This window comes from Terrapene carolina, unplaced genomic scaffold (assembly GCF_002925995.2).
Source record: "Terrapene carolina triunguis isolate 2854851 unplaced genomic scaffold, T_m_triunguis-2.0 Scaffold33891, whole genome shotgun sequence".
NCBI classification, from domain to species: Eukaryota; Metazoa; Chordata; order Testudines; family Emydidae; genus Terrapene; species Terrapene triunguis.
In genome coordinates, this window is record NW_020698242.1 from 7,839,763 (window position 1) to 7,867,162 (window position 27,400).

Genomic DNA, 27,400 nt, shown 5'->3' on the forward strand with positions numbered 1-27,400 from the left:
CAAAGATTTTGGGACACATTTGCAAAATGTACGAGATTACCTGTTTAAAACATTGCCTTCAGGGATCCTCGTGTCTTCTTTATGTGGAAAACACAGTTATGATGGTGTTGAAATATTTAGTTTCACATTGTTTTGAAAGCAAATGGAGGAGAACCCTTAACCTGTCAGGGCTTTCAATCCGGCCTGGGTGGTGGTGGGGGGCAGAGGGCTCTGTGCGCTGCCCTCGCCTGCAGGCACTGCCCCCTGCAGCTCCCATTGGCCGGGAACGGGGAACCGCGGCCAATGGGAGCTTCGGGAGTGGTGCCCACAGCTGAGGGCAGCGCGTGGTGGAGCCGCCTGCTCCACCCCAACCCCAGGAGCCACTACTGGAAATGCTGGCCACTTCTGGGAGCGGCGTGGGGCCATGGCAGGCATGGAGCCTGCCTTAGTCCTGCTGTGCACCGCTGCCATCCCGGCGCCGCTTGAGGTAAGCAGTGCTGGGCCGGAGCCCGCATCCCAAACCCCTCTTGCACCCCGCACCCCAACCCTCTGCCCTGAGCCCCTTCCCGCACACCAAACCCCCTCCCATACCCCGCACTCCCTCCCACACCCCAACCCTCTGCCCCAGCCCTACATTCATGACCCTGCATACAATTTTCCCTCCCAGATGTGGCCCTAGGGCCAAAAAGTTTGCCCACCCCTGCCTTAAGCTGTACATGAGACAAAGCAGGTTATATGGTGGCCTGAAAGCATATATGTGTGTTGTTTCAGTACACATCCTGGGGCATAACTTCAGCTGGTGTGAACTGGTGGAGCTCCTTTAAAGTCAGTGACTCTGCTGATTTACGCCAGCCGGAGGATCTGGCCTATTGTATTTTCTACCTTAACTTTTTGGTTTCGCTCAAAGTTTTGCTTTCTTAAAAAATTACAATACAGACTGCCACAGTTCAGGGCAACTGCCCCTGTTTCCACCCTCTATGGTCCAGCATGGGCACCAACTCTCAGGCTTCCGGCTCCCCAGACATTATTTCTCTTGTGTGGAGGCACATCAATCTTCCTCCTGATGGGTATTTCCGGGATGCACAGCTCCTGGCCTACACTGCCTCCCTGCACAGCTCCCTGCCTATACTTCAGCCAAGTCAGATTGCCTAACAGGCCTGATTTCTCCTCAGAGACGGTAAACAGTGTAATTGTCACAGTTACATTCCCATGCAGCTCTTTCTAAGCAAGTACATTTATGCCTAAGGTAAAAACATCACAGAGAAAACACATTAAGCCAATAAAGAACCTACATACATGCTAATAAGCTTACCAGTAAGGGCTTTGTCAGATGATCAGTCTGACAACCCCCACCCAGAGTTTTTTCTGTGATCACAAGTTCGTAACAGCTTTTGCTCAGAACAAGCACCCTCATGAATCTATGAATCATTCCTTTACCAGTTTGGGTCTTTGAAGTGACCATGACTAGGTAATCAGTCCGACCAAAGGTCCCTTCCCCAAGGCAAAGCTTCAAAAGGCTGAGTTCTTGCATAACTGGCGTCATATTTGCATTTCTCTCCTCCTAGAGATTTCTTGGGAAACCCACTTAATTTTAAATGTTTCATTGTTTCAAATAGTCCTTTGAGACTCATAACATTTCCCAGTGTCTCTATTAGTCAGGTCTCCTCCCGAAAGATTTTACATACTATTCCACAATAATACATAAACATTTTCCATTTTAATACAACGAACTTCCCAAATACTTAAACTTTCGTCAGTAAGGTTTAACTTCATTCAATAAGGTTTGTCCAGGATATTGAAGAAAAATTCTCATATATGTCACACCAACACCTTCACTCATGTCTGTGTGCTGCTCCTCATTACATTGTATAACCTTTACACCTTTCATATTCCTGAGAAAGTCTCCTGACAGACCTATTTTAATACACATCTTTGAAAAAGCTGTCTTCACTGATACATATGATAGGTTACTGTGCTGAAGAAACATGTCTCTCCTTTAAATGTTTGGATTTAAATAGACCTGTGCCTGTCCTGGCAGGGACTAGAAATGAGTGAATGATGTGCACCTAATAATTTATTAGAGGAAGTTTGCCCTCCTTTTCTCTTCACAGATTGTCTGAAAGCACATTGCACAGCTCTTTAAAGTATTAATTGTTCAGAATTATTTTAAAATGACTCCAGCAAATAATTCTAGGCCAGCGGAATGTTTGAACTGCAAATTGTGATTGTTATAATTACTGCAAATTGTGATTGTTATATACAACTAAGGCTGGTACTTATGTGAGTATGAAACTGACTCATATAAATATACACACAGTAAAGTTCAAATTCTATATTCAGTTTCAGTATTCTCAGTTTGTGCCATGTTTGGTAGTTCCATGAATCATCCAGTCAGGGAACAGAAGTAATACCAAAAATCAAATCCTCACCACTCCCCATCACCCACTCTGGCCCCTTTGTACCATGGTAAAAAACCAATGTAGCATGGGTGGGAGGGATGTGTTGTGACAGGACTATAGCATGCTTCACTATGGAGATTCCAGGCATGTTGCAGCCTATAGGGCAGCCTGGGAAGGATGTCATAGTTTAGACAGTCCCCTATGACTGTCTAAGTAATACCTGGGGCCTATCCAACCCCTAGATCAACCCATAATCAAGAGGTGATTTAAAGCTGCCTTTGCCCCCGCATCACATGGGCTGTGAGTTCTGTGCTGTTCCTCTTGGGGTTTGTCTACATGATAAATTAATCCACAACTAGATGTAAATTCTAGTCCACACCAGTGTGTCGTGTACTAACTGGCCCATGTGAACCCTGCAGACTAAAAGTCCCTTAGTGTGTGTTAATATAGTACTGTTGAAATGGGACTACATTAACAAGCACTAGGGAACTTTTAGTGCACACCAGCATGGTTCATACTGGCCTCACAACACCTTGGTGAGGACTAGAATTTTACACGTCACTGGTACAGACTAACGTACCATACAGACAAGCCCCTAGGGGGGCACAACACTGAATCTCACCCTCTCTGATTGATCAAATTAACCAGCATTGGATGAATGACACATTTTATTATCAGATATACAATTTTAAATGTTCTTTCCATGAATATTGAAGCAAATATTGTCCTTTCTGTGAGCATTGGCACTTCTGATCTCTCAATGTTCACAGAAATTGAATCCAAGAAGGGCCATACCGACTGCCAGCTTGTAACTCCCAGGCCTAATTTGCATGCACAAGTATCACCATTTTATGTGAAATCTGGTAATTGTATGTGCAAATGCATCCAATTAGTGTCTTTTAAACGCAATTATTGTATTTGCATATAACGTTCAGTAAGTGTACATGCATATTAGGCATACGATTGTGCCAGCATTTTTGACGATTAAAGTTTTGAGCCTTTATGCCCTGTGTTCTTGAACTTTTATGCCCTGCAGTTCTCTTTTCAATGGACTACAGAGCTCTCAGTCCTTCAATCCAAGACGCAGTTTGTGTCAGGCATCTTGGAGACACGTATTTTTTCTTTTACATTGGCCTCAGAGGGGGAAAATTTAGTTTCATTATTACTCCCTCTTGTAGCTAGGAACTATCTCTCTCCTGTGGGTAGTAAATAGATATGATTTTCTTCATAATCAAAATACCTTATTACTTTGATTAAACTAGAACTTTCCTTTAAGACATAAGAATTGGAAATTGATGAGATGGAGGATCTACATTACAAAATTGTTTTGATTTTTGTATTCGTGAAACTGTAATTCAGGCTCTGAATATGAATCTTGCCTTTGTATCCTCTTCCCCACAGACATAATCGGCATTTAGAACTAATGAAAATATTGCTATTATAATTTTTTTAAAAGTTTTCTGTGTTAATAATCCTATTGCTTCAGTTTTTGTATTCCAACTTTGTCAAAATTCTGGCAGCATACCCTGGAACACTGATAGACTGAATGCTGATAGCATTAATCAACAAAAAGATTCAAAAGTTTTAATAGGACAAATTCAGTACTTTGTGCATGCAGTTTTCCTCAAAAATGAACATGAGCCTTTATTTAGTACTAACTGAAATTATTCACATCCTAAGAGATTTTCTTATTGTTGAGCCTTATGTTATAATTGTGTAAATAAAACATGTGATATGGTAATACACTATGAATAGGATTATAAATATATAGCTTATAAACAGAAATTTAAATAAACTCACTGATGTTATCTTGTTTTTTTAGAGAGAATACTGTTAAAGTTCTACAAAATAATATTTTCTGTCTTCTGACACTAAGTGAAATGTTGGTGGATGAAGAATTAATAGGACCAGAGAGGATGCTTTTAAAAACAACACTTAAAAGTTTTGAGTAGCTGTTTGTCCTCATTTGAACTATCTATGGTATTTTTGTGTCCTCACCTTACCACGGCATCTGAACGTCTCACAATCTTTAATGTATTTATCCTCACAGCATCCATGATAAGCTGGGAAATGCTATTATCCCCATTTTACAGATGGGAAACTGAAGCATAGACAAACTAAGTGACTTGCCAAAGGACGCATAGGAAGTATGTTGTGGAGTAGGAATTGAACCCAGTCTTCCGAGTCCCAAGCTAGTACACTAACTACAGGACTAGTCTTCCTCTCACACGGTTGTTGTTCTCACTGTTGGATTCTAGTTCAACACTGAGAAGTGATGAAAGATGGGACTTTCTTACTCAGTAGAGGTGATTGTCTGTTCGCATCCCAAGTGATAGTTATTTATTTTAGAGCAGCCTAGTGACTAGGGCACTAGCTTGGGACTCAAGAGTCTTGAGTTCAATTCCCAGCTCTGCCACTATTTTGCAGGGTAACCTTGGGCAAGTCACTTCCCTTCCCGTGCTTTAGTTTTCCTATCTATGAAATGATGATGATGATACTGACTTCCTGTGTGAAGCACTCTGATATCTATGAATGATAAATGCTATAGAAAAGTGAGGTATTTATTATTATTTGCTCCTGTTAGCATGACAGCACCCAGACAGCTATCACAGAGTGAACTGATCTCAACAGAGCTCTCACATTCAGTGAAAGTATTAATTAAGTTCTACTATGTGTGCAGTGTAGTGGTGTCGCTCCCAGGATATTAGAGAGACAAGGTGGGTGAGGAAATACCTTTCATAGTATATGGAGATATACCTATCTCATAAAACTGGAAGGGACCCTGAAAGGTCATTGAGTCCAGCCCCCTGCCTTTACTAGCAGGACCAAGTACTGATTTTTGCCCCAGATCCCTAGGTGGCCCCCTCAAGGATTGAACTCACAACCCTGGGTTTAGTAGGCCAATGCTCAAACCACTGAGCTATCCCTCCCCCCACTTGTGTCCCTCACTAAGTTGGTCCAATAAAAGGTATTACTTCACCCACCTTGTCTCTCTAAGTTCTAGCAGGGCAGTAGCAAAAAATACAGACATATTTTACTAGTAAACTGAGTAAATTGCTCCAGAAGTCAATGACATGCTTTTAACAAGGAACCGCACAATGCCATTTTTAGAGTCAACTTTCAGACTGGAACTACATCTTAAGAATCCTTAGTCAGTTGATCAGAACCAAGACAGCACCATATTGGTGACACAACACATTAATTGAGGACAGGAGATTTGGTCCAACACATGAAAGTGAGGGAGTAGAATAATAGAATCTTAGGGTTGGAAGAGACCTCAGGGGGTTATCTAGTTGAACCCCCTGCTCAAAGCAGGACCAACAGCAACAAAACTAGTGAAATAGTGTTTCCCAATGTCCAAACTAGACCTCCCCCACTGCAACTTGAGACCATTGCCCCTTGTTCTGTTATCTGCCACCACTGAAAACAGCTGAGCTCCATCCTCTTTGGAACCCCCCTTCAGATAGTTGAAGGCTGCTATCATAGCAGCACAGAGGCCCAAAAATATGTCCCCTTCCCTGATGCATATATGCCAATGCACCTCCCCTCTTCTGATTTTGCTTTTCCATTTCTAGTGGGAGACTTTCAAAGGCATATTTGGGGGTCAGGTGTCTTTGAATGTCAGTGGGAGCTGGTGCCTGACTGCCCTTTGTGCCTTTGAAAATCTCCCTGCTCTAGACTACTAGAGGAGAACCAGCCAAACAAGCTGGGTTGGGTGGCAAGTTGCTGATGTGGGCAAATATGCAAGGGCAATATGACAAATCACCAAATTTCTTTTCCAAATCATCTACGTATGGTTATTTCCAGTGGATTAAAGCTGGTATTAGAAGTATCTACAAGAAAATCCTGTGAGCTTTTTTAAAGGTATTTTGCATTAGAGAGCCCAAATTATAAATGAGCCCCAAATCCTGGTTCCATCCACTCCTACACTTTGAAGAAGTTTGAATCGGAGTCCAAACTCTGTATAATCCAAACTCAGCTACATAACATTGTTAATACAGCCTAACCCCCCACCCCATTCGGTTTTGGCCAGGCTGCCTCTCAATCCCGTGGCGAACCTGGAGCAAGGAAAGAGGCCCACGATAGACTGCACGACCTTATTAGGGCATAGTGCTTATCACAGGAAACTTATGAGGGATGTATCCATAGTGTTTACCACAGCAAACCGTTTCTGCAGTTTCCACATTGTATTGTTCTTCCTAATAAGGGGAAAACAGGGCACTAAGAAGCCAATCAATGCGTGCCACAATTACCTTCTGAACTATATACTTAGTTGCCCCTGTATAGCTATCAGAGGTGTCCCAAAACGACTCAACGTCACTGCCAGTCCAGTTCTGATCAACCAGGACTTGACCCTCCCACTCCCGAATCCAGCCCGAGCACGTGTCGTGTTGCCGGCCCGAATTCACCATGTATATGCTCTCCCATCTGGCTGTCGTTTGCCTGGTCGTAAGTAACTAGCCATACAAAAATTTTCTGTTTGCTTGTTCCTTTTTGTTGTTGTTGTTGTTGTTGTTTTTGCTTATCTCTCCCCGTTGTATTCTCCCTTGCCTTACTTGTTTAAATTTAGTTATATAGCATTGTACTCATTTGGTAAGGAATCGTGGTATTAATAATTGTTATACTTACCAGTTATAATAAAATTGAGTTGTACCCAGTTCTCCTCATCCCGGGTCATTCATCTCAGTCCTTCACCGAGAATCCCAAAGAACCCCCAGCCCTAATTGGGCAGAACAAACATGTATTCACACCGACCGGTGTCTCTTTCCAGGAAATAATTTATCAACATTTTCTGGGGAAAAAAATCCCCAGAAAATAAGCAATTCAGAGCCAGCTGAATCTGAAAAACAAAACAGAAAGCATAATTCCAGGAAATAGACTTCCCATTGTATACTGTACCTGACTTACTGTAATAGCAAGTAGGATTCAGTGTTTAGTCAAGTGTGTGGGCACCTTGAATATGCCAGCAATCCATATGTCAACTTCATTGATTATCCCATTTTAGTCACAACCACAGTCTATTCAGGTGCCAATGACAAAAAGGGGACTTTGTTACAGCCTATTCATGAAGAGGTTCATTATTCACATCTTTCATGTGAATTCTTATTGCTTGCTCGGAATTAGTTTTATATTCAAATGATCTGTCTGGGCAAAATTTTCAGCCTCTAAAACTAGGAACCTCGATTCCTATTTACACCCCTAAATGGGTGCCCCCTCCACCCCAATTTTTATGGGTGCTGAACAGTCACAATTTCATTCAAAGTCAGTGGGAGCCACAAATGCTCTAAACCTTTGAAAATCAGGTCTCTTTTATTTACGTGCCTACATATGGATTTAGGTGCCTCGCTTCAGGTGATTGAGTGTGGCAGATTTGGACTCTGTGTTCTCAGTGACATACAGCATGAATTTCACACTCTAGGAATGGGCAACACCATGAAATAATTTAGCATTTGTTCACAGTCCCTCCCACACCCAAATAATTAAATAAAATTACCCAGTCTATCCATTCTAGATGTATTAAACATTCAGTCATAGGATAATTTTGTAAAATAAGGAGTCAGGACTCTCGGGGTATGTCTACACCTCAGTGTGAGACCAGGATTAGCAGAACTCAAATTAGCAGACTCTGGTTTTGTTAACCTAGGGCTTGAGGGTATACACTCATTTGTAACCTCAGGTTAGGAATTGTTGAACCCTGAATCCCACGCTGGGGTTCCAGCATGTATATTGCATTTTGTGGGCCTGAGTCCAACCACCCATAACCCAGTCTTCCTAGCACCCTTCCAAAATGTGGCCACTCTAGCCCTTTGTTCTTGGGGCAGTGTGGGAAAACTTGACTGTCCACCAAATGTGACTGTCCAGAGGACAAAAAGTTGGCCTGTGGGATTGTGGCATGCTTTTGGTATGAAATATGAAATATGTGTACACACATACATTTATGAGATTTCACCCCTACACAGTGGACACTCTTAAAATGTTCAATCTAATTCTAGTGATTCCAAATTTTTATTCGTTTGTTTGGAACAAATAATCAAAAATATACCACATTCATCATAATATGCAAAGTAAATAAAGAGGTTTTAGGATAAAGGGTTGGGGGGAAGGGGAAGAGACACATCTATCTTCAGGATCTGCAGTAATCGTAGACCTCTAAAACGTAGCCCTAGTTGCTTTGAATTTTTCAGGCATTTCCCTTCTGCAGAATGCCAATCATTAGTTAGCTCTGAGGTCAGCCATGTCACTGAGCCAGGCTGGATTCCAAATGTTAAGTTATAGGCAATATCTCCAGAACTGGGAATATCTCTAATAGAATGACCTCTAACTATAGCCTCTAGATAGCTACTGCTTATTCAGTCTTATCTAGTTTAGTAACGTTCTAGAAAGATTGCAACACCAGCCTAACATTGTACATTTACTAATTAGCTTGGGAGTCCAGAAAATGAACTTTTCCTGGAAAGTTTGGTTTCCTCTGACAATTTTTGCCTGTCCCCAAAATATTAAATACTGCATAAAAGTGGAGTTTAAAACCAGTGGTAGAAAAAACTGGTTGTTCCCTATATTTACTGTTCATCAATCTTTGATGAAGCATGTCCTGCTACTTGTAATTATTGGGGAATAAAAATCATTTATGGTTCCATCAAAAGCCACTGAAGTCTTCCTGTTAGCTTTTTTCTGCTTTGGATCAGTCCCTTAGGCCTTGATTTATCAAGATATTTAAAAGTGTGCCTAGATTTAAACATGCGAGTAGTCCCATTGACTTCATTCTTGCTGAATTTGGGGTCTTAGGTGCTGAGAATCCTCATCTCCTGGATTTCACTGGGTATTATGGGAGCTTTACTCTCTGCATCTAGCAAAATGGAGGCCTCTGTTAGTGATTGTGATGTGAAGTGTAAATCGTGGGGATCACTTTTCTTGTGGCTTCTATGCCACTGACAATTTTCTTACTGTAGCTATAAAGAAAACATTAAAAGAATTAACCTCGGCACAGGACTGTCATATCTGTCCTCTACCTAGATGTTATCACTGGGTATATTCTAACCATATGTAACTGCACTGAGCTACTTGTTTCCCTCTACTGCTATTATATCCTGCTGGCTTTGTCAGCAAGCCAATAATCTCAAAAAGTGAGCTCTCTTACCTCTCATTGCCTACCAGTGATGAAACAGTGATGCTGAGAGAGCAGGGGATGGAAATCTGACACTAATGTCACATGTTGGAGAGAGTGGCATTGAGTGGACTGTAGAATGCAAACTTGTCAGCCTGACTGCAGACCAAACCATTCGCCAGTGTCACCCCCACAGTGGGCTAAATGACTAAAGTGCAAATTTATGGGGAAATAAATGGGTTTCCTGCTGTAATGGAACAAAGTCTCTCAACAGTGCTAAGGTGCACATAGCCAGGACTGATAAATGAAACACCAGACAAACAGCGACTACATGTTCATCAATTAAAATCATTACCCCTTTTGGCTATGGATAAACGTCGTTTGAAACCGTTGCATGTTTACATTACCAGCTTATCCCTGTGCATAGTGATTTCATTTTGGAGATGCAGAGTGGTCCAGTGGCTAAGTCACTAAATAGGAATTCTGGAGACCTGGGTTATATTCCTGGTTCTGCCAGTGACCTTGGGCTCTGTGCGTCAGTGTCCCCCTACTACTCTTTGTCTGTCTTGATTATTTTGATTTATACTTTCAGTGTGGGGACTGTGTCTTACTATGTTTTCTGTACAGTACCTAACATAATGGAGTTCTGATCTCAGTTGGAGTTTCCAGGCACTACAGTAATATAAATAATTAATAACAATAATTATTTCTCTTTTTGGGGGGTGGGAGGTTCTGAGGGAGATGCACAGATAGGCATGTTTCCTTTTTGCATCCTATATAAATAAAATTTAAGGGCCACTTCAGATATTTGATCCCCAGGATTGAACTTCCTAAGAATCATTCATAGCAGTGGTTCTCAACCAGGGGTCCACATATTCCTGGGGGTCCACAGGAGATACATCAACTCATGTAGATATTTGTCTACTTTTACAACAGGCTACATAAAAAGCACTAGCACAGTCGGTACAAACTAAAATTTCATACTGACAAAATGAGAAAGTCAGCAATTTTTCAGTAAGTGTTCTGTGACACTTTTGTATTTTATCATAGAATCATTGGACTGAAAGGGACCTTGAGAGGTCATCTAGTCCAGTCCCCTGCACTCATGGCAGGAATAAGTATTATCTAAACCATCCCTGGCAGATGTTTTTTCTAACCTGCTCTTAAAAATCTCCATTGATGTAGATTCCAGAGCCTCCCTAGACAATTTATTCCAGTGCTTAACAACCCTGACAGGTAGGAAGTTTTTCCTGATGCCAACCTAAACCACCCTTACTGCAATTTAAGCCCATTGCTTCTTGTCCTATCCTCAGAGGTTAATAAGAACAATTTTTATCCTTCCACGTCCTCCTTGTAACAATCTTTTATGTACTTGAAAACTGTTATCATGTCTCCCCTCAGTCTTCTCTTCTCCAGACTAAACAAACCCAATTTTTAAAATCTTTCATTATAGGTCATGTTTTCTAGACCTTTAATCATATTTGTTGCTCTTCTCTGTATTTCTCCAATTGTCCACATCTTTCCTGAAATGTGCCCAAAACTGGACACAATACTCCAGTTGAGGCCAAATCAGCACAGAGCAAAAGAATTACTTCACGTGTCTTGCTTACAACACTCCTGCTTATTCATCCCAGAATGATGTTTGCTTTTTTTGCATCCATGTTACACTGTTGACTCGTATTTAGCTTGTGATCCACTATGACCCCCAGATCCCTTTTTGCAGTACTCCTTCCTAGGCAATCATTTCCTATTTTGTATGTGTGCAACTGATTGTTCCTTCCTAAATGGAGTACTTTGCATTTTTCTTTATTGAATTTCATCCTATTTACAGTTTTGTCCAGATCATTTTGAATTTTAATCCTATCTAGCAAAAAGAACAGGAGTACTTGTGGCACCTTAGAGACTAACAAATTTATTAGAGCATAAGCTTTCGTGGGCTACAGCCCACTTCTTCGGATGCATATGCCCATGAAAGCTTATGCTCTAATAAATTTGTTAGTCTCTAAGGTGCCACAAGTACTCCTGTTCTTTTTGCGGATACAGACTAACACGGCTGCTACTCTGAATCCTATCTAGGGTGACCAGACATCCCAATTTTATAGGGACAGTCCCAATTTGGGGGGCTTTTTCTTATATAGGCACCTATTACCCTCCATGCCCATCCCGATTTTTTACACTTGCTATCTGGTCACCCTAATCCTATCCTCCAAAGCACTTGAAACCCCCCCCAACTTGGTATCATCCACAAGTGTACTCTCTATGCCACTATCTAAATCACTGATGAAGATATTGAATAGAACCGGATCCAAAACTGATATGCCCTTCCAGCTTGACAGTGAACCACTGATAACTACTCTCTGGGAACAGTTTTCCAACCAGTTATGTACCCACCTCATCTAGGTTGTATTTCCCTAGTTTGTTTATGAGAAGGTCATGCAAGACAGTATCAAAGCCTTACTAAAGTCAAGATATACCACATCTACAGCTTCCTGTCGATCCAGAAGGCTTGTTACCCTGTCAAAGAAAGCTACTAGGTTGGTTTGACACGATTTGTTCTTGACAAATAAATACATGCTGACTGTTACTTATCACCTTATTATCTTCTAGATGTTTGCAAACTGAATGCTTAATTATTTGTTCCATTATGTTTCTGGGTACTGAAATTAAGCTAGCTGGTCTGATTTTGTAAGCAACTGGTTTTTAAGTGAGGTGAAATTTGGAGTACCCAAGACAAATCAGACACCTGAAAGAAGTACAGTAGTCTGGAAAGGTTGAGAACCATTGATTCATAGTATTCTAGGAATTTTAAAAATATATTTTGCATACTGTGTATGGACAAAAGATGATCTCTAGATGTCCCATTTCTCCTACCTTGTGACTTTAGGTAAGCCACTTAACACTCTCTTGAGGAAGGTTTGGATCTGGGTCCAAATTTTCAGCTGGTCCATATCTTTCTATGTGTAGTCAAGAAGTTTCATTCTAGCTTGAAAATTACAGTGCCAGCCATTTTATTATTTTATTTTATTAATAATAATAACCAAATCTTCTCAGATTCAAAAAAGGGTGTCAAAAATATTATTCATTGCAATGTCTCCTAACATACAGGTTCTAAAAAAGATCCAACTGCATAAGTACTGGAATATTTAAAATGTCATGGTGTTTACTGGTCTCAGTGCAGAAATTTTACAAGAGAACCTTTTCTCTTTAGATTACAAGGCCCATTTTGGCAGACTCCAAGGTTCAGATACATATTCTACTTTTCCTAGCTCATCAAAATGGAACCTGCTGTGGTGCAACATTTGAAGCTGTTAAAAGTCAACCTTCACTTCACAAATGATTAAAACAAAATGACCTATTTCAATTGATACATATCTTGGAATTATCCGGTGTATTGAATTTCTTCTTCCTCTATTACTCTTATTGAAATTCAGTTATCATCAGTGCAACTTACCTTTCACATATATGCACTTGTAAGCCCAAACTTTGTAGAAGGTTGGATCCAGTGGGACCTCTACATTTCCCTTGTTTGAAAGTATTTAATACAACATTTAAGCTCAAATCTTTAGCCTTCAGTATCACTTTGCTGATTACATGTACCTGATATTGATGAGATATTTTCCAATAAAATGCCATTGCTATCCAATTCTTTTATTCTGAATGAGGCAACATACATGTGGTGAATGTTTTTTTCTAACAAATATTTGATGTAATACATTTTCATATCTAATCATTATGGGATGCTCAGCTTTTAAACATTGTGCTGAGCAAAACTTGATCTGTCCAAAAAAAATATCTCTGGAATTCCTGATCTTGATACCTTCCTGCAAATGTATACTAGGTACTAATTTTTTTGTAAATATTTGTTCAGAGTGATGTACCTCAACTATTGTTCAGTTCATACGGGGAGAGAATGGCAAAATGATGACATTCTTAGGATTTACTAAGTGTACTGAGCAGCTTGTCTTTCTCAAGTGCTCTTTGGGTTCTTAATGACGCCTACAATACTTAGTTGCAGTTTACAAATTGTAATTTTCAATCATAAGTGCATTGTTTTGCCAGAACAATAGTATTTGATTAATTAGCTCCTGTTATGATGAGGACTAACATAGGGAACAGAGACAGAGTTCAATGCCCATAGCCAAATGAAGCCATTCAATACAGGGAGTGAAGGTATAACTGGTGCTTATAAAAATACAAATAAACATTCTTGGATAAAGGCTGGAAAAGGGTTAGAAAATTAATTTTTTTCCCGTTAAGGCAGCCATCAGGAACGCCATATCTTTTAAACCATATAATCACGCAGAAATGGATAATAATCCCATCCACCCCCACAAATATACATTATTGTCCTTGCTGATATTCATAAATGTTTTACCTAGACCATCTTTGAATATCTCCAGCAACGGAGTTTCACAGATGAAAAGGTTGTTCCATAGTCAAACAGCTCGTACTGCAAAATGTGTTTTGGGTTTGGTTTTTTGTTTGTTTGTTTCCCTCCCCCGTTCCCCCCATCTGAGGCTGAATTACTCCTTGTACAACTTTATATAATTGCTCCTAGTTTGTCCTCCCTGCAGCACCTGGAACAATTCTTCCTCCTCAATTATGCAGATGTCCTACAAATCACCATTGACAGTTTCAGAAATCAGGAGAGTGATGCTCTGGAAATTACTGGCTCGCAAGGCCTCTCCTTACTTGTCTTGCCAGAGCCCACACAGAGTTAATTTCTGTTGGTTATATTCTTATTATTTAACAGCATAAAATATAGGTCCTGATTCAGAGCTATGCTGTGGCTTACTCCCATAGGGTGAAAAGGTCTTACATCAACCGGATTTCCCAGCCAAGGATCCTCCTACGCTAGTGGGCTGTTTATAATTAGATAATGTTTGCAAGGCACTTATCAAATGAAAGCTATTAGAGAGAAGCTAAGAATTACTATTTGTTTGTATGTCCTTAACATCTTCAAAGGGACTTTTTACTGGAGAGGGGAAAAAAAGATGTCTCTTAAATATACTTTACAATCACATAGGCACAGTTAGCTGCTAATAAGTACGAACTAGTGAGTTGAGCTATTAAATTCTAGAAATATGAGAAATGCTGAAAATAACCTCAAAAACAATATTTTAGTGTAAAGGGAATCTAATTGGATCACACTTCTTCTCTCGGTTAGGATATGCCAGGAGTTGCTTTTTTTCTAACACCGCACATATTTGGGTGACAGGACTAGATGCATAAACTGCTGCACTGCAGAGAAGTGTGAAGTATTCATAATAATATGAAATGCGACTCAAAGCTCAATGTTTTACACATTTCAATGTGAGCTTGAAAACTGGACTCTTGTCGTGGAAATTTCTGCTGAGACATGCACAATTTCCTACCACTAATGGACTCCTTTTCAATGGAAAATGGGCCAGCTTTCAAACAAAAAAAATGACCCATTTTGAGCATAAATAGACCTATTTTTCCAGCTAAGTCAGCTTATAAAACATGCAATAAGACACGATTTTGCGAGTTTTCTACTCAATAATAGCCTTTTTTTTTCCAAAATAATGAAGAAAGCTAAATTTGAGGGGAAGGTTCCAATACAGCTTGAAAAGAAACAGAGAACATTTTTAAATGAAATTCTGTGAATTTTGCCCAGCCTTATATGTTCAAGCTCATTCACTGAGTCATAGACACTGAAGTGAGATTGCTATATGTACAATTATATACCATCCTGGAGCCTTAAAATCCCAGTAGGGGATTTTCTGCCATCCAGAATAACATTTAGTTTCTATATGAAAGGGCACACACCTCTTGCAGGATAGGTGGGATTTTAAGGCTCAATAGCTGAAGGTTTTCTACAAAACTATGTTTTCAGTGTTTAGCATCTCTTCTAGTTTGGGCTGCCTGAACGGCAAGTTTCTTACTGAGCCATGGTATTGATCAGTTGCCTTTGGAACCTTTGCTGGTGGCCTGCAGATGTTTTGAGAGCCACAACATGGGGGCTTGGGGCTTGGCAAGGGAAAATCCCCATGAAAGGCTGTCTTGTATAAAATGGGCTGCACAATGTATAATTTGGAGGACCCCTGCAGTGAGCTCTTAGCTGCAAAGTGGCTGCCCTGGGAGTTTGGCTTGCTAAGCGATAGTCAAAAAGAGGCTTTTTAAATTCTAAATGGCAGGGGGCTAATTGCTGGGGGACAAATCTCGTCCCAGCCTCTATAGTTCTGCTGCACGAGGCAGTGATGGTATTTGGAGGAGATGGGGGAGGCATTTGTTTTCTCTGCAGCATGGAACTCAGCACCAATTGGCTCCCTTTATGACAGCACTCCAGATACATGTTTGAACAACAGCTATTGAGCACGCAAGATATTCCTACTACATAACATTAAAGATGACTACAGCACCTCTCCATCTTTGTTCTCCATGGACAATGCAACACATAGGGTTGATAGACAGATGGTCCCACACGAGACCATCATACAAGTGGGGAAAATACTCATTTTAAGAAGGGCCCATTCCTGCCTCCATTGAAGTCAGAGACCCCCCGCTTCGTTAGGCAACTCCCATCTTTTCATGTGCTGTTTATTTATACCTGCCTACTGTATTTTTCACTCCATGCGTCTGATGAAGTGGGTTATAGCCCATGAAAGCTTATGCCCAAATAAATTTGTTAGTCTCTAAGGTGCCACAAGGACTCCTCATTGTTTTTTGCTGATACAGACTAACACCGCTACCCCTCTGAAACCTGTCAAAATGGTTTATGAGTTCAATGGGAGCAGGTTCAGGCACCGAATAGTAATTCCATTTGATGGTATATAATATTACCCTTTTGTCTGGCAGGCTACCATCTATGCTTCCATGCCCAGCACAAAAGGTGAATTGAGAACCCCATGGCTGCCCCCAATGCAGAATTCACTCTGGGCCCCATTTTGGCTTTTAAGTTATGGCTAGCATTGGAAAGATGGGGTGCGGTGGGAATTGAGAATGGGTTATGCTGCAGCACCAGCATGGAGACCTGGTGCTCTCTAGTTCTTTGATGGGTAGGTACTCAGATGATGAGCATGGCATAAAAACTGAATGCATGGATGGTTAGATAGATCTAATGTGCTAATGTCACCATATCTAATTCTTTTGTGCCAGCCATAACTTATTTTAGATATTGCTTTCCTACTTCTGTTACTTCTGAATATTTGGATTACCATTTAAAATAGCATGTGCAGAGTACATAAGGCTTAATACAAGAAAGTGTGAGTTTATATTCAGTATGTGACTTTAGGATTTAATTATGTAACTATCATAACATTAACGAATCATGTGACCAATATTGGTGCATTGAAGTGCATAAAACCTGGGAATATTTTAATTTCTGTCCCATTTCACCATACAGTTGAATAATTGAGTAGCCTATACACTGTTCACAAACATAAACCCATTATACCTTGCTTCATCTTGTATTTTAGATAAAATTTGCCCTCCCGGTCCCTGGAGCCCAGGGGAGAGCCACACTCTCTCAGTAAACCAGTAGCTCAAATAAATTTTTGTCCTATATTGTATCAGACCAAATTGTGTTGTGTTGTTGTTGCTCTTGATGTCTGAAGGAGAGGAAACTGAATTTTTGATCTCTCGATTTTTTTTTTCAGACGATGGAAAACCCTAAGTACGAGCTTATTATAGAAGCGAAGGACATGGCTGGTCTTGATGTGGGATTAATTGGCACAGCGACAGCTACCATTGTCATCGATGACAAAAATGATCACCCACCAGAATTCACCAAGAAAGAGGTAAGAATTTGCCAGTTTTCTTCTATTAATCTTTGCATCCAATTGTACTTAGTTTTCTTTCTGAATATAAAATAGCATTATTTTATGAGGGAGGGGAACACTTATAGTTAGCTTCATTTCAGCTACTTTGACCCACCTTTTCTAGGGCCACCCTCACATGCCGCCTGCAGGCCATCCCTATACAGGGCTGCTTGGAAATCTTGGTAGCTGCCCCATGCACCTCCCTCAGATCCCTACAACTGTCTTGCCAAGACCTTTGGCGCATATGCCTAGGCAAAGATATGGAGGAGCGAAGGCTACCATAGACCTGTTGTCCACCCTTTAGACCACTGATCCAGAATCCAAAGGTCAGAGCAAGTTTGGACGCTCAGTGACATAGAGGTTGTAGCTTCTGCCAGAGAACAACCTAGATAGAGCTGCTAACTGCCTATCACTTCAGCATGACCACCTTTTCTGTCTGGGTGAGATCCCTTAGCCTTTCTTCAACCAAGAAGTATCCACAAGGCAGTGGAGGATGGAGTTTAACATCATGCCCAGGACAAACTTTTATTTGGAAAGTGGTGATTAAAAGCATTTTTTTTCTCACCTTGTATATCTTCTTAAGCAAAACCTGACCTGAAGAAGAGCTCTGTGTAAGCTTGAAAGTTTATCTCTTTCACAAGCAGAAGTTGGTCCAGTAAAAGATATTACCTAACCAACCTTGCCTATGCAAAACCAGTCACTTTTGGCTTACATGGATTTCAGGAAACTGATACACAGGAAACAAAACTCAGAGCACTGCAGGATCCTTGGACAGTGTTCTGGGTCTTCGGACAGAGTGCTTGGTCTCTGAATCCTTCAGCATTTTCTCCCTTTTTAAATTTTTCTCATTGTACCCTACTGCTTTTGGGCTCAGGTTGACATAATTTCCCTGGGGATATATCTAATGAATTCTCCCTCCCTTACATCAGTACACTTACATACACCATTTAATACAATTTCCAAAAGCAGAACACAACCAAACCCCAAACATTATAACATAAAGTACTGTAGAGAAATGGGCTGCGGGTGATGAGATAATATCTAAATTAAGCCTACTGAGCTATTTCCCTCCTTTCTCCCATAGCGGGTAGTCCCATCACTGTAAACCTAGCTCTGGGTCATATGATAATATGACACACAGCTGAAATCAACATGTTTTGTCATGAAGGCAATGAATTTCAGCACTTTCCCTTTGAGACCTGCCAGCTTTCAGAGTTTGGTAATGAAACTCTGGTCCTGATGCCTTTTAAATTTCACCTGTTCTGTGTGATAATTTTCTGCCCTACAAGAACAATACTGAGTGCCTGGAAGAAAAAAAACAAACACAAAAGACATCGCCTGTCTGTAGAACGATGGCATTTTAAACTTCTATCCCTGTCATGACAAAGCTCTCTGGCTTCAGACAAACCATTCCCAAATCCGTCCCTTTCTACCCCCTACCTCTGTTGTCCAAAAAGGGCAAAAGACTCCTAGGAGCATTGGCTAATTCCACCAGTCAGTTTGACACCCAAAACCACCAGATTTGGCTATAAAAGTTTCACAAACTTCTGCAGTTTACAGGAATATTTCCAGATTGTAGGAAGTGAACACTAGAGATGCTGAATATAATATAATTTTGAAAGGGGGGAGAATTGTATTATTAAACTATTATTTTCTTCTTGCTGCTGTTTGTTTTTCCCCGTTTAATTTTATCCACTTGACAGTGTTTCATTTTCAAAAGAGTGATAGAAATTTCACTCTAATAATTATTCTGTCAGCAACTGAAGATTGAGGGACCAGACTGAAAAACAAGAAGGATTCAAAACAGCTTTTCTTGGCAGTAAAAGTGTGGTGCTAAATGCCAACAACACTAGCTGCTTTCAGCAGGGTGCTTTTACCGGAGCGCCACTAAACAATACCACAAACAGTTTCTAGGGCCTGATCCAAAACTTATTGAAGTGAAAAGGAGCTTTTCCTTTAATTTATAGGGGCTTTTGATCAGGCTGTTAATCCTGTTATAATTTTCTTTGGATCAGGCCCTTAACCCTGTAAGAGCTATTTCATTAGGACTTTTAGTTAAAATAGGCATATAATGTTGTATAACCATAGGCTCCCCATTGCTAGTTAGAAGTACATAAGAAGACTCAATAGGATAAGAATAGGAAGCCATTCTATTCAGCGTTGCTACCAATTAGGCTTTCACATGCCCGCTTCCCTGAATTTCTACCATTTCCCTCAATCCTCCTCTTCTCCAGCAATAACTACATGTCTTTCTTGAAACCATTCTTATGGTTTGCTTTAATAATCTTTGGTAGTTTAGGCCAACATTTTCAGCTGAATGAAAACGGTCTGTTTCTGAGAAGTTCTGAACACCTACAAATTCCATATAAGTCAGTGGGACCTGATCTACATGAAAACCCGACCACTTGCATTTATAACTATGGATTTAGGCAGCTAACTTTAGTCACCCAGGTTTGAAAAGTTTGGCTTTAGATCATATGTTTGTTACACTTTATCTGAAATGCTTTTGCCTCATTTCCCTATTTAGTCCTATTGTCCTCTTTTTTTTTCTTTTTCTTTTTTTCTTCAATGTATCCTGTTTTGATCCCTTTCATTAGAGTTTAAAATAGTAGTTTCTAATAAAAAATCCTCTGTCCTGGTAACGCTGAGTTCTGAAAACAAGCACAAGCCTGGGATTTTTCAGGATTTCAAGTAAATGTTGCCAGTGGATGGGATGGCTCAGAAAAATATTCGTAATTCGTAAATCAGACCCTTTCATTTCTAGATCAGATTTACTACTCAGATGCAGTCTGTTTAATAGTACCTGAAAGTATTTTTTTCATTCTGAATTTGGTGGCCTTTGGTGGTCTCTTTCCAGTTTCTACCAATGTCCTATTCCATCAAGCAACACTGCATTTAGATCTACTAGTCAGTCTTAAAAACCAGGCGTGAAATGGCAGCAAAGAGGCCCTGGTTCAGAAAGCACTTAAGCATGTGCTTGCTGTTAAGGATGTGCAGGACTTTCATTGACTTGAGACACGGTGGAACTGAAGTACCTGCCCAAGTCCCACCAAGCCTGCTCTCGCAAATCTAAGCCAGAAACCAAACCGCACTTCTCACCTGTGTGATTCCTCTGCAGGTGCTTGGGGTGGGTAGTGTGAAGATGTTTGCGTGGCTGCTGCCTGTGGTATACTTACTCTGTGTATAAAAAAGTGGAGCTTCGACCTCTGAACTGCCAGTCAGGCATCTTTTACAATAATTAAATATCCTTTTCTTCAAAAATGTGAAGGGGACGAAAATCCATCATGGCAATCTACGGTTTAAAGAAAGCCTCTTACTTTGAGTTACTAGTTTAAGGTGCCATAATTACTTCATTTGAATTTCGGTACAGATAGTTATAGGTAGACTTTCCTCACAGCTGACAACAATAACGCTTAAAAGAAGAGAAAGGAAAAAAGAAAAGACAGCTTCTACAGGATAGCTTTTGAGGCAGAAAGCTCAAATACAATAAATATAATGATTTGATTTAGAAGTGCTATCATCTTTTATTTACTTTGAGATTGGCTGCTTTATATGGGTTCTTTTAGTACTGATGTATTTTTTTTCCAACTATCTCCCTTCTGTTTAAAGATATTTTCTAACAGTCCCCTTTCTCTTTTATGAAGCAAATACATATTTAGTGGCCTGCTTTATCATCTGACAATATAATTTCTACTGAAAATAGCTTTTGCTTTTATTTTTCATGGTGTTGTGAAGGTAGCTCTATTAAGCTATGTTTCAAATGTTCACTTTCCATTGGTGAATTCTGAGGGCCAGATTCATTGCTGGTCTGACACAATGGAAGTCAATGGAGTTATACCACAGATGTATCTGGTTGTGAATGTTGTTTGGTGTGTACCTAGTAAAAAAATCTGGACACTGCATTACTGCAATGTCAGGTTCTCCAGTGTAGCTACAAAGTGGAAGATTGTACAATGTTCCTTAAAATGTTTTCAATTTCTATTTTCTTGCTGCCTCACTGGAAGTCCAGAGATTTTTATTGCTTTCCCCCAAGTTGGAAACCAGTGTTTACATTTCTGTTTCTGAGATGCACTAGATTGCTTAACAGATGTTTTCTGTAAATCCCCAGTGCAAAGCAACCTCAGCTTTGTTTGAGTCTATGTTTGTTCATTAAAGGTGATTTTTGTTTTGATGCCTGAGGCATCTCTTCCCTTTCTCCCTGCCCCCGATAAACTCTGATTTTACAGTATATATCACAAATAGTGTTTTTGTAACTATTCTTGAATAGTTACATACTTTTGCAATTAATCCTTAAGGGCCAATTTTTTGGACACCTATTCAAATCACATTTAAACTGGGCTTTGTTCAGTGGTCTTATTGTAGGCTGGCTGGACAGAATCATCGTCATAGAATCCTAGAATATTAGTGTTGGAAGAGTTCTCAGGAGGTCATCTAGTCCAATCCCCTGTTCAAAGCAGGACCAACCCCAACTAAATCACCCCAGCCAGGGCTTTGTCAAGCTGGGCTTTAAAACCTCTAAGGATAGAGATTCCACTACCTCCCTAGGTAACCCACTCCAGTGCTTCACCACTCTCCTAGTGAAATAATTTTTCCTAGTATCCAACCTAGACCTCCCCCACTGCAACTTGAGACCATTACTCCTTGTTCTGTCATCTGCTACCACTGAGAACAGCCAAGCTCCATCCTCTTTGGAACCCCCCTTCAGGTAGTTGAAGGCTGCTATCAAATTCCCCCCTCACTCTTCTCTTCTGCAGACTAAATAAGCCCATTTCCCTCAGCCTCTCCTCATAAATAATGTTCCCCATCATTTTTGTTGCCCTCCGTTGGACTCTCTCCAATTTGTCCACATCCTTTCTGTAGTGGAGGGGCCAAAACTGGATGCAATACCCCAGATGTGGCTTCACCAGTGCCAAATAGAGGGGAATAATCACTTCCCTCGATCTGCTGGCAATGCTCCCACTAATGCAGCCCAATATGCCATTAGCCTTCTTGGCAACAAGGGCACACCGCTGACTCATATCCAGCTTCTCGTCCACTGTAATCCCCCATTTCTTTTCTGCAGAACTGCCACTTAGCCAGTCAGTCCCCAGCCTGTAGCAGTGCATGGGATTCTTCCATCCTAAGTACAGGACTCTGCACTTGTCCTTGTTGAACCTCATCAGATTTCTTTTGGCCCAATCCTTCAATTTGCCTAGGTCACTGTGGACCCTTTCCCTACCCTCCAGCATATCTACCTCTCCCCCCAGCTTAGTGTCATCCGCCAACTTGCTGAGGGTGCAATCTATCCTATCATCCAGATCATTAATGAAGATGTTGAACAAAACTGGCCCCAGGACTGACCCCTGAGGCACTCCACTTGATACCGGCTACCAACTAGACATCAAGCCATTGATCACTACTGTTGAGCCCGACAATCTAGCCAGCTTTCTATCCACCTTATAGTCCATTCATCCAATCCATACTTGTTTATCTTCTACATCCTCAGCCTCTGCTGTGCACACAGTGTTGCAGTAGTCACCATAGTCATTTTCTCCTCGCTCCTGGGTGTTTTAGCCAGTAAATCTGATAGCTGCAGTTCTTTCAGCTCCTCCCATGGCTCCTCCCTAAATTCCCTATGATGTGGATGCTGATTCTTCAGACAGAAGCCTGTCTCCAGCCTCTTTCCCTGTGTCGTAGAACTATGCTATTCTGCTGCGAACATGACCTTAATGTTTATGGAGGGAAAAGGCAGCACTTTGCCCTCATGATGTTTTTAGGGCTCAGTCATGCAAGGTGCTGAACATTGTGGCCCTGATCCAGAAAAGCACTCCAATTGAATTCAGTAGGACAAGTCAAGTCCTTGAAATTAAGCATGTGCCAAATACTTTGATGGATTGGGTTCTGACTGCTCAGCACTTGGTGAGATCAAGCCAAAAATGAAAATGTTTGTGAACTATTAATCCAGCATCAAAATACAGCTATCTTAGAATATGTGACCTATTCCATTTGATGCATGTCCTTATACCCCGCGGATCACCATTGTATCTGAGCGGAGGTAGCAGACACTCAAGAAATGTAGGCCCAAAATGTAGCTTCTCAACAGCAAACTCTCAAACTCCACAGCATACTTTCCATAGGTTTATCTAATTGCAATTTAAATGCCTAAATATAGCATTTTGCAGGTATATGGTATTTGGTCTTGACCGGAAACTTAAGGACAAAATTTCAGAAGTTTCTCCAAAAATGTTCAAACAAGGTAGCAGATGTGGACGCAAGACTTTTAATGGCTCGCCAGTTTCATAGCTGATTGCCCATACGCACAATAATAGTGCATATAGATAGAAGTGCTTGCAGATTTTGTGGTGATTTTCTTCCTGGAAGCTCTGAAAAACTGTGGCTTGTTTAATGTTAGTGGATTTTTTTAATGGAATGTTGAGGGTTATTACTGTACACAAAGATATAGTTCTGTGTCATGAAGAACATTTGGCCTTTTTTCCAAAGAAAGTTAAGATATGGGGCTCAACTTTTGTACAGTACTAAGGGAGTGCCAGTCAGAAAGTAAATAATGAACCAAAGGGAAGTGCAGGAATAGATCTTTTTGGAAAATCTGACAACTTCCTTGCCTACTGTAGGATATTCAAACAGCTTGGCAATGCATTACTTAGACTGAGTGATTGCTAATGGTGCTGGGAGTTATTTATATACTCAGTGCATTCAGAAAATACATGATTTTTTTTCTGAACCACTGTGTAACAGTTGGTGACAGAGCACTGCAGTGCTGAGCACCTGCAATGCATGCATGCTAGCCTATGGTTAATGTCACTGTTGGTAGTGTGTGATAAGGAGCTAGCGGTGAAACATCTGCTACAAAGCTATAAGCAGGCTAATCCATCTCTATAATATCTTTGTTCTAACACCATTGATTCTGGCAAGAGGTCAGCATGCTGCTGCCCAAAGAGTCAATAGAAGAAATATCAAGGTGTGTTGCCCCAGGTGGTTCCATCACAGAAGTGGTGTCAGGGGTTTGTTCTCCCTCTCCTAAGAAAATGGGGTGTAGAAGCCACTTCCCATGCGTCCCAAGGAATCAACAGATGTCCCTGTGTCTCTGCAGTAGTGTGATTCCATTGGAACCACATTGCCAAGTCCTTCCTCTGGCAACTGCTGTCTCGGGCACGTTCTTAAAGGAAGGGCACTGCATGGGAAGGCTGCATTAGCTTTCCTTCATAAGCTCTGGGGCGAGGGGGGGAAACAGTGTGCTGCTGACCACCCAGTACCCATCCTGTCCCCCCACAGGGTTCTGGAACCAGCAAAGTGCCTTCTGCAGGGCCTTGGGGAGAGCTGGCATCTGCCGTGAGGTTACCGCCCACAGCCACTTGCACATGGCCGAGGGAGAATCCACAGAGAGACCTTGTGGGGATAATTTATATAGACGTTTTGGCCAAGGGAGGATCAGCCCTCTTTGCTCTCCTCCATATATTATCTCTCTCTCTCCCTTCCAACCCCACCTTCAATCTACTCGATTTCCAGAATGTTAAATCATTTAAACACTCAGAGTTCTATGGCATCGGGGAACTCAACTTTGGGAAATTTCTTTTTTTATTTATGTACGTAAGAAGTGACTGTCTTTAGAATAAATTGTCCATGTTAAAAAAAAAGAGAGAGAGAAAGATTTCTATATCCCTCCCTGACTCACGCTCAAACACAAATAAAGTAAATCTCTCCTTAGTTTTAATGAAACATTCCCACTGTGAAAAATAGCAACATTTTATGCCTGTTAACTAAACTGTGCCTCCAAGAGAGAAATTATTTGGTCACACTTTACGTTAAAGTCCATTTATAAATAGGTTATAAAGGGTTAATAAATGATTAATTGATGTTTTCATAAATGATTATCAATTGTCATAGACTCCACTAAGTCAATCAGTTGCTTATAACTATGATTTACAACCATATTTATAATTATGTGCTTATGGTAACTCACTGGTGAGGGTGTGATACATGTCTCCCTCCTTCACTTATCCACAGAGAATATGAATCTTGTAGAGCCCTACTTAGAGAGCCTGGTTCTTTGGCTCAAGCTTTAGATATTCATGCTTTCAGCTCTGGAAGTTTCTGGCTCAATCCCTGATGTCAGCCAAGATGGTGGCCATCACACTTATAACCTGTTGTGACACATACGACTCATCTCTATAACATGCTTATGGCATCCATAAATCATGTATTAACCTTTTAATAAACCATTTATAAGTGGAACCTTAATATAAAATGTGACTGATTCTTCAAACATAGATATCAAATAAAGCACAAAATAACCAAAGAATCTGCTTTTATGTTGACTTTAGTCCCTGATATTTAATACTTATAATCTGTTGGAAGGAAAAATATAGGTAAAATTGTCAAATTTTGATCTGGCTGCCATGAGTAGGCAGGATCATTGATGGGGCAGGCATATTGACAGCTCAGAATGTAGTACCTTTTCTTTTCTTTTCATAATTTTTTGCTGGTTTTACCTGTGCTGCAAATATTTTTACACAGCCCTTTGTGCAACCAATTTGTTGAACACAAAAGAGATTAGGTAGTCCCATAATTGGTTTATTTGTGTTCTTTCATGTCTGTGCCTGGGGCAAAGCTGCAGATGCATACGTGTTGTTGTAGCTAGGTTCCATTTACAAAGTTCCTATTAGTTTAGTTTACAAAGTGTCTATTAGTCACATTGAGGGCTGTTTATCAGATCCCTGTGTAAGGAAAGTAACACCTAAATTGTGATTAATATATTTTCTCTAAATTAAGTATGCATGCATTATAAACTCACTGCAAAACAAAAAGAAGAAAATCCTACATTATTTTAAATTAATGTTAATAGTCTGATTCAAACTATACTATTTGTTGTCATGTTTAATATTTAGCCTTTTCTGTGGAGTAGGTATTAAAGTCCAAACAATTAAGGGTTTTCCTAATTTGCATGCCGATCTTTAGTGCAATTTACAAGCCATTGGGTAAAATTTTCAAAAGCATCTACATGATTTAGGAGTCTAACTCTCATTTTCAAAAGTGACTTCGGCACTTACAGCCAGATTTCCAAAGGTCTTTAGGCACCTGCCTATGCAGATGGGGGCCTAGTGGGGTTTTCAAGAGCACCTAGGTGTTGAATTCCCTTTGGAGTCAGGAGGAGTTGAAGATGATCCCTACCTACAAGGAATGCTCAGTGCCATGCAGGATTGAGCCCATAATGAGCACAGTGACAAACATTCAGCTATAGTGGTCCAAGTGGGACTGGTAAAATGTAATGGGACCAGGCTATACTTATTCTCTGCATTGAGTAAAACAAAGAGGAACGTAGGGTAAAATAGCATTTGGAAGTTCAGTGCGTCTCGTATTCCTCCAAATTCATATGTGTACATAATAATTTGTATTCATGTGGCTTTCTATTAGCTATCTGTGAAACCAGTATGAGCACTTAGTTCAGGAACTTCTGCAAAATATGTTCAACACAGAGTCCATCCACTTATCACATAATTAGAGTAGAATATACTGCATCGCAGTAGGCAGCAGAGTTTTACATTTATCTCCGCTTTTGAAGGGTGAGTTCATTGCTTTGTTTCTCTCCGCCAAGGTCATGAAATACAGGAAGTTGTCTATTTAATCTACAGATAAACTCATTTCAGTGGTACATGAACCAACACAGTGCATGCTTTATTATCTGAAAGCAGCCAAAAACACGTGTATAAATACAGGAAAGACTTTATGAATAGAAATGATTGTTCAAACCGTATAAAATTGGGAGGGGAGGATGAATACAAAAGCACTTCACTGCTTCTTCAGATGTGTTTCTTTCCCTGCACTCCTTATAATTTGAGTCAGTGCACATAAAAACCTTGTATTCTTGTGAGTCCTTTTTCAAAAGACCTATTTTCCCTTCCTGTCCTTTGTCTAGTTTCCTTCATTAGTCATGTTCAGCTGATTTGAGTAGTCTTGATATGAATGTCTGAGTCCTTGTCTTTGCTAACCATTTGGTTATGCTCGGGAGGTCAACAACAACTCAGTGGTAATAACAGAAATTCTCACTACAGCTGGTAGTTCTCGCCACTAAACCATTCCAATGCTGAGTATCCCCTGAAGACTTCTTCCATCTGCTTCAACTAAGAGCAAATATCCAA

The 27,400-nt window shown here is 40.5% G+C and overlaps 1 protein-coding gene across 1 annotated transcript in view; it reads left to right on the top strand.

The window, feature by feature from the left end:
* Window positions 1-27,400, top strand: part of LOC112106846 (cadherin-13) — a 743,971-nt gene that overhangs the window by 604,687 nt on the left and 111,884 nt on the right. Inside the window, exon 8 of the mRNA XM_024200308.1 lies at window positions 17,103-17,243. Within this exon, the coding sequence (XP_024056076.1) occupies window positions 17,103-17,243 (141 nt within the window). The remainder of the gene's footprint in view (window positions 1-17,102; window positions 17,244-27,400) is intronic.